The sequence below is a fragment of the Mandrillus leucophaeus genome, unplaced genomic scaffold (genome assembly GCF_000951045.1).
Source record: "Mandrillus leucophaeus isolate KB7577 unplaced genomic scaffold, Mleu.le_1.0 Scaffold1346, whole genome shotgun sequence".
Taxonomy (NCBI): Eukaryota; Metazoa; Chordata; class Mammalia; order Primates; family Cercopithecidae; genus Mandrillus; species Mandrillus leucophaeus.
In genome coordinates this window covers 262,185-270,080 of record NW_012101306.1, presented here as the reverse complement: position 1 = coordinate 270,080, position 7,896 = coordinate 262,185, and the positions used below count along the sequence as shown (strand labels likewise).

Sequence of the window (7,896 nt, the reverse complement as noted above, 5' to 3'; positions counted from 1 at the left end):
CTGCTCACCGCAAGCTCTGCCTCCCGGGTTCACGCCATTCTCCTGCCTCAGCCTCCCGAGTAGCTGGGACTACAGGCACCCGCCACCACGGCTGGCTAATTTTTTTTTTTTTGTATTGTTAGTAGAGACGGGGTTTCACGTGTTAGCCAGGATGGTCTTGATCTGCTGAACTCGTGATCCGCCTGCCTCGGTCTCCTAAAGTGTTGGGATTACAAGCGTGAGCCACTGCGCCTGGCCCACAATTTTTTAAAAAGAAACAGGACTGAAAGCTAACCCCCCAATACCACAACACCAAGAGTAAGCCCTAACATAAATTATGGACTCAGGTGATAATGATGTGTAATGTAGGTTCATCAGTCATAACAAATATACCACTGCGGTGGACGATGTTGATAACAGGGAGGTCGTGCATATGTGAGGGTGGGAGGCATATGGGAAATTTCTATACCTCTGCTTAGTTTTGCTGTGAATCTAAAACTACTCTATAAAAAGTCTATAAAAAACTAAAACAAAAACTAAACCCCTGAAGGTTGGAATTTTGCAAGACGGAGTAGCTGTTCCTCAGAGAACAGCTATATCCCCCTCTTGGCCAGCACTGGCTTGAGACTTACAGGGTGCAACAGATAATTTCTGTTTCGTAGCAAGAGCATCTCTCACAGTTGTCAGTCTGCCACTTCGAGTTTATCGGGTGTTTGTTTCCTTTGAGATCCGTGCATTCTAAAACAATACACACAACAACATCAGTGCGAGTCATGCAATGAGAACAAGGCTTATCAGGACATTGAGTCCTGCCCCTACTATCTACACCCCTCCCAGAGAGAGAGGAGCTCAATGATTTTAAAGGTATCTAAGAATGGTGCTCCTGTATTCACCCATAACTAATTCCAGTACATGTTCAGTTCATGCTGCTGATGTTTTCTTACAGAAAGCTTACATCCTTCTAAGTTTTATTTCAGAACAGATATTTCAAGAAAAAAATAAGGCCCTTTTTTTGAATCAGGTAGCCATGTGAGCCTATGGGTACTTGGGACCATGTTTTTTCCTGCTGGATTATCTCTGGATAAGTATCTTACTTCTACACTTCCCTTTGCTTTGCATCGGTGGTTTTCAACCCTGGGATGTTTCAACCCACATGTGAAACATCTTGGGTACTTGAAAACCACCCATGTCTCAACTTTACCCTAGAAGAATGAAATCAGTATTTCTGGGTGCAGGACCCAGGCTACTGTGTTCTTAGAAGGTTCCCCAAGTGAGGCCAGGCACAGTGGCTCACGCCTGTAATCCCAACACTTTGGGAGGCCGAGGCAGGCAGATGACCTGGGGTCAGGAGTTCAAGACCGGCCTGGCCAGTGTGGCAAAGCCCTGTCTTTACCAAAAATACAAAAATTAGCCAGGCATGGTGGCACACACCTGTAGTCCCAGCTGCTTGGGAGGCTGAGGAGGTAGAATCACTGGAACCCAGGAGGAGGAGGTTGCAGTGAGCCCAAATGGTGCCACTGCACTCCAGCCTGGGAGACAGAGCATGACTATCTCAAAAAACAAACAAACGGAAACACAAAGGCTTTCATCTGCAGACAGGTCCATCTGCCAGGCTGCAATAACATAATAAACATTGAAAAGCCAAGATTTACCCCTGGTAGAATCTCCTGGAAATCTCTCATTAGGTATGAAAAAGCACGATGCATTGCATAAAGTCACGAAGGTGGCAAAGATCACGAAGCCGCCCAGGAGAACATTCTGTAATGTGAAGAAAGGTCAGGGTGGAGAATGAATTAATTCAGAGGATAATCCTTGACTAAGTGCTGTGTACCAGGACCTCGGCTGGGTTCTGGTGAGAGGTTATGAGGTGGAGTTCCTAACCTCGGATGACCTAGCGAGGGAACAAGACCTGCACAAGTCACTAGCATGAACTACAGAAAGAGGCAAACAGGAGTCAACAGGCATGGGGCAACAACGATAAGTGTGCTGTTTCATTGCAGAGGAAGTTCAGGAAACCCTTACAAATAAGGCAATTTTTAGCTGCTTTGCAGCATATGTAAGACTTCAAGGACAGAATGAGGAGTTTCATGAGAAGAATGAAATATTAACAAAGATAAAGAAGAGAAGCAACACAAATGTATACTTGAAGGCTTATTGTAGTTAACTGGATTCGTTGGAGATATGACTGGAAAAAATTGGGGCCAGGCTATAAACACAGACTGTGAGGCTAAGAACTTCATTTCCTAGGTCATAATGGCATCTTTTATGACTCCATGAACAAACCAGTTAATCTATACTGAAATTTAGAACAAGAAAAAGTATCTAGTTGACTTTGCCATCTTTTTGAGATGAGCTAAATAAACAAACAAACCAACCTTAACATGGTAATTTCTGGGAACTTTTGAAAGGAAAGATGGTGTTAAATAAAATGTATAGGAGGCCATTGGTGTTTGGACTGAGCTCCTGCACTAGGCCCAACAGACCAAACCAAAATGCAGTCGCCCTTGCTGAAGTTCTCTGCCACTAAGCCAAAACTAAGTTGCTTATCCAACCTTCTAAGAAATTAGGAGAGAGTGAGAGGTAATAGCCAAAGGCCCAACAGGCCAGTTTTAGCCGACATGATGAGAAAGTCCCCTCTGCTTTAACTTATAAGCAAAGTCACTTTGAAAAGACCAATTTACTTTTTGTTCTCTGTTTCTGCTTTTTCTGGCTCTTTTCTGTCTATAATGCCAAACTTCTCTGGTCAACTCTGTGGAACACTCAATCTATTTTATGGAATGAGGTATTGCTGATTATAGACTTACAAGTAAAAGTTAATTAAGGGCCAGGCATGGTGGCTCATGCCTGTAATCCTAGCACTTTGGGAGGCTGAGGCGGGTGGACTGCCTGAGCTCAGGAGTTCAAAACCACCCTGGGCAACATGATGAAACCCATTCTCTACTAAAATACTGAAAAATTAGCTGGGCATGGTGGCACGCGACTGTAATCCCAGGTACTCTGAAGGCTGAGGCGGAAGAATCGCTTAAGCCTGGGAGGGGGAGGTTGCAGTGAGCCAAGATTGTGCCATTGCACTCCAGCTTGGGAGAGACAGTGAGACTCCTTCTCAAAAAAAAAAAAAAAAGTCAATTAAGATCTTTAAACTAAATGTGTTGTAATTTTGTCTTTTGACAATGGGAATGAAGGCATTTATTCTGCAAGATTCCTGAAATTTATTATGAAGTGATGTTACTTGAAGTAGTATGTTACTCATATAAGAATAGAAAGATAGGCAGGGCACAGTGGCTCACTCCTGTAATCTCAGCAATTTGGGAAGCTGAGGCAAGCAGATTGCCTGAGCTCAGGAGTTCAAGACCAGCTCGGGCAATATGGTGAAACCCCATCTCTACAAAAAATACAAAAATTAGGTGGGCACAGTGGTGTGCCCCTATAGTCTCTGCTACTTGGGAGGCTGAGGTGGAGAATCGCTTGAACTCAGGAAGGTTGAGGCTGCAGTGAGCCATGATGGCACTACTGCACTCCAGCCTGGGCAACAGAGCGAAACCCTGTCTTAAAAAAAAAAAGGGGGGGCAAACACAGGGATAAAAATAGAAAACCCAGAAAGTTCCAAAGGTAGTTGGATAAGATAAAAAAGAAAAAAGAAAACCTAGAACCTATAAATGTATGTAGAAGTTTATTATAAAATAAACATGTTATTTGAGTTCTGTGGAGAGCGATTATTCAATAAATGGTATTAGAACAAGTGGCGAACTATTTGGGGAAGAAACAAAGTTAATTTCCTACTTGAGTCCCCATTAGTGAAATGAATTCTAAAAGGATTCAAGGGTTAAGTTTTTACAATAAGATCATAAAATAATCACAGCATATATACATAAATACTTATTCTAAGCATAAAAGAAAAATAGATTTGAGAATATAAACGTCATAAGAACATAACTGAAATTAGAAAGATATCAAATTTTCAGAACAATATCATTACATACCAATGGGGGAAGAAAAACATCTTAAACAGAAAAATGGCAAGAGAAATAAAGTGGCATTTCACACACACACACACACACACACACACACACACACAGAAATGACGAATAAACACATGAAACAGTTCAACTTACTGATAACAAAATAAAGGTAAATATGTAGATGAAATATAAACATAATGGGATGGTGAGAATAATCTTTTAATCTATAATACCCAGAGGGAAATAGAGACATCTATGGGAGGTGATATGCACAAGAATGACTTACTTTGAACAATTGTTATGGAGAACAATTTGCTACGATACATCCACATTCTTAAAACCATTTACGACATTTGATTTCACCTTTTCGTCTCCAAGATGTGATCCTAAAAATGGCACAGACACAGAGACAGACTCCTCCACAAGGATGCTCACTGCAGTGGAAAAATGGAAAGAAACAAAATGCCCAAGAACAGAGCTGGTGGAGAACAGTGACTCAGAAAAACACCTGGCGGGCCAGCAGGGTAGAAGGTGAAGTCACATGAGCAAATGATGACCACATGTCACGACATGAAATGAAGCAGGCTATGAAATACGTGATTCCCGTGATGCGGAGAGAGATGCTCAGAACACACTGAGGGTTTTGTACCAAATAACAAGTCATTTTTGGATGGCAGGATTAAGACAATTTTCTTCTTTGGACTTTTCCTCTTATTTTCTAAATTTTCTACAATAAAATGTATGAGTTTTATAGCCAGAAAGAAAGAAAGAAATTCTTTAAAAACAACACAACGCTTGATACATTCAGCTCAAGCCAGGACTTGGAGTGGTACTTGTTCTATTTCATTCTTCTTTTGAGTAACCTTCAGCTCGAAATCAGGGTGGAAACCTAAACGTTTTTTTCCCCCAAAAAGCCAGCCTTGTTGACAGCATTTTTACTCCCTTCATGCAGAAAGAGGGCTCCTGGGGGACTGGGGATCACTGGAATCTTGTGGATCTTGTTTCACTGAGTCACAAAGCAGGAGAGTCAACAGGGACAAGCAGGACTGCATCCCAGGACAAGTGACATGTGCAAAATCCCCAAGTCTCCTGCAGCTCTAGAGCAGAGGCATGAGATTGAACCACCAGGGGAGAGTCCAAACATGGTGACAGCAGAGAGCAAATTATTTAATTTTGAGATTACCCACTTGACAGAAATAGCCTAACACTGAGTCTCTCTCTCTCTCTGAAATTTGGTTTTCCTCCCCTGTAAAAAGAGGGGTTCTCCCACTTGGGTAAGCATTAGAGTTACCCAGGGAGCTCATAGGAAACACCAATCTCAGGGTCAGTGCCTCAGTATCTTTACCTAGTCTCCCAGGTGAGAACCCAGGTACAATGACCAACCCAATGCTGCTTTAATGTGCATATAAATTTCTGGGAGTTTATTTTGTTTTGTTTTGTTTTGTTTGTTTTTGAGACGGAATCTCGTTCTGTCGCCCAGAGTAGAGTGCAGTGGCGCAATCTTGGCTCACTGCAACCTCCGCCTTCTGGGTTCAAGTGATTCTCCTGCCTTAGCCTCCTGAGTAGCTGAGATTACAGGAGTGCACCACCACGCCCGGCTAATTTTTGTATTTGTGGCAGAGACAGAGTTTCATCATGTTGGCCAGGCTGGTCTCAAATTCCTGACCTCAAATGATCCGCCCACTTCAGCCTCCCAAAGTACTGGGATTATGGGCATGAGCCACTGTGCCTGACCAGAGAGCTTGTTAAATAACCTGCAGATTCTGCTTCAGTAGGTCTTCAGACCTACATGGAAACTCCCAGGTGATGCCCACGCTGCTGGTGTGAGGCCCACCCCTGAGTAGAGAGGCTCTAAAGCTTCTTTTCATTCCTGTCTTCTATTCTGCCACCAGCCTTCCCTCCCTTCATGTCTTCCATTCCTGCATTTAGTAATCCTGAGCTCCTGATGTGTGCAGGCACAGGAGATTACACCACGATGCCAGAATGGGCTTGGGTTTTCTAGATGGTGCTGCTAGCCTTGAGGTGAAGCAGACTGGCAGTGCTCTTAGAAGTTGTGTCTCTTTAGGTAAATTACTGCTCCTGGAAGGGTCTTATCCCACGATCAAGAGTTGCGGGTCTGGCCAGGCACAATGTCTCACACCCGCAATCCCAGCACTTTGGGAGGCCAAGGTGGGAGGATCACTTGGGCCCAGGAGTTAGAGACCAGCCTGGGCAACATAGCAAAAACTCATCTTTACTAAAAATAATAATAAATAAATTAATAAATTAATAAATTTAAGTTAATAAAGAGTTGGGGGTCCTCAGGATCTTAGGCAGGCAGCGGTATTGCCAGCTCCGCAGCTTACTAAATTCACTGTGAGGCTGCATGGAGGATGGGCTGGAGGAGCCAGGCGAGTGGAGATGGGGAGGACCTCCCACCCCACTGTTGTTTTACCTTCCCCAGTTCTGCCTCAGGACAGTTTCTGAGAGTTCGTTTGTCTTGCGGAGTGGGCCAGAGGAGGCCCAGGGTCTCCTCCTGAGGACCCTCTCCGGCCTCCCTTGGCTCCTCCCACTTGGCTGGCTGCTTCTTGCCTCATCTCCCTTGCAGCCCCAAGAGCAGCCCAGTTCATTCCCTGGAGTTAACAAAGAATGTTTTAAGAAAGATCAAGTTTAAGACACAAGAAAAGCCTGCAAGAGTTTTTATAAATTCTGAAGCAAAATTCTTTCTTGGGCAGGCACAGTGGTTCACACCTGTAATCCCACCACTTTGGGAGGCTGAGGTGGGCAGATTGCATGAGCCCAGGACTTCAAGACCAGCCTGGGCAGCATAGCAAAATCTTGTCTCTAAAAAAATACAAAAATTAGTTGGGCATGGTGGCGCTCGCCTGTGGTCCCAGCTACTTGGGAAGCTGAGATGGGAGGATCACCTGAGCCCAGGAAGGTCGAGGCTACAGTGAAGAGTGACCACACCACTGCGCTCCAGCCTGGATGACAGAGTGAGATCCTGTCTCAAAAACAAACAAATAAACAAACAAGTAAAACTCCCAAAACCCAAGATTCTTCCTTAACACATGATAGTGAAAAAGGCCTAGGGAAATGATTCCCGAAGTTGAGTAAGCATTAAAATCACCCGGGCAGCTTTTAAAATTGATGCCCTGTTCTCACTGCAGCCCAATTAAATCAGAGTGTCAGAGTGGAAGATGGGTGTCAGTGTTCTTCAAAATTCCCCCAGGAGTTCCACTGCCCAGCCAAGTTTGGGAGCCCCCAGCAGGGAGAGAGGGATGCCTGGGTTCCTATCTCAGCTCATTCACAGGCTTGCGGTGAGACCCCAGTGGCAGCTCCTTTCCCTCCCCAGGTTCAGTTCCCTCATCTCAAAAACAATGCAGTCATGTAGCTCTGAAACTATTTTTAATTTCAAATTTCTCACATGGGACCCAAGAATCAGAGACACCTATGAAATCTAATTGATCCCCAGAATACTGGAAGGAGAAACAACTTACGTCTTAGATAATAGAACTAGTGCTAAACTCATTACAATTTTCGCAAGCTCCCAGACACTCGTACTCTGCACATTGAATTGCAGGTAAAAACAGAAGATTCCTAACTAGGTCACATTTACCATTCAATGCTATGTGGTAGAAGCACACATCACAGCATATTAAAATAAGGAATACATATTCTCTTTTGCTTTTCTAACCTTTATATATAAAACCAGTTACCTACCATTGTGACAAGCAGGACTCCTTATAGACAGGTACATCCAGGAAAAGCTGCATCAAACTTTTATACTGGAGAGGGCAACCACGCATTCGACATCATTGAGAATAACAAGGTGAGAACACATTGAGTGTTTACAGAGGGTTGACTAGTAAAAGGAAAGTATGGTTTCAGATGATTTATGAGTTATTAATCAATCAGATCTCCACCCAAGTTATATGTTTACCTTGTCCCCACCCCGATCTGCATTTGCTCCTGACCT

At 43.7% G+C, this 7,896-nt stretch overlaps 1 protein-coding gene and 1 long non-coding RNA gene across 3 annotated transcripts in view; both read right to left on the bottom strand.

The window, feature by feature from the left end:
- LOC105534410 overlaps nucleotides 1-111 on the bottom strand; it is a 2,053-nt gene extending 1,942 nt beyond the window's left edge. The window contains exon 1 of the long non-coding RNA XR_001005269.1: nucleotides 21-111. This is a non-coding gene — a long non-coding RNA (uncharacterized LOC105534410). The remainder of the gene's footprint in view (nucleotides 1-20) is intronic.
- Nucleotides 1-7,689, bottom strand: part of MSMB (microseminoprotein, beta-) — a 12,523-nt gene extending 4,834 nt beyond the window's left edge. The window contains exons 1-3 of one of the 2 annotated variants that reach the window (XM_011973125.1): nucleotides 7,641-7,689; nucleotides 1,632-1,737; nucleotides 612-717 (exon numbers count right to left, since the gene is read on the bottom strand). In XM_011973125.1, coding sequence (XP_011828515.1) covers nucleotides 612-717; nucleotides 1,632-1,737; nucleotides 7,641-7,643 — 215 coding nt within the window. In that variant the 5' untranslated portion in view covers nucleotides 7,644-7,689. The remainder of the gene's footprint in view (nucleotides 1-611; nucleotides 718-1,631; nucleotides 1,738-7,640) is intronic. The other variant, XM_011973126.1, reaches the window with a different exon arrangement.
- Between the last annotated feature and the right edge of the window lie 207 nt (nucleotides 7,690-7,896).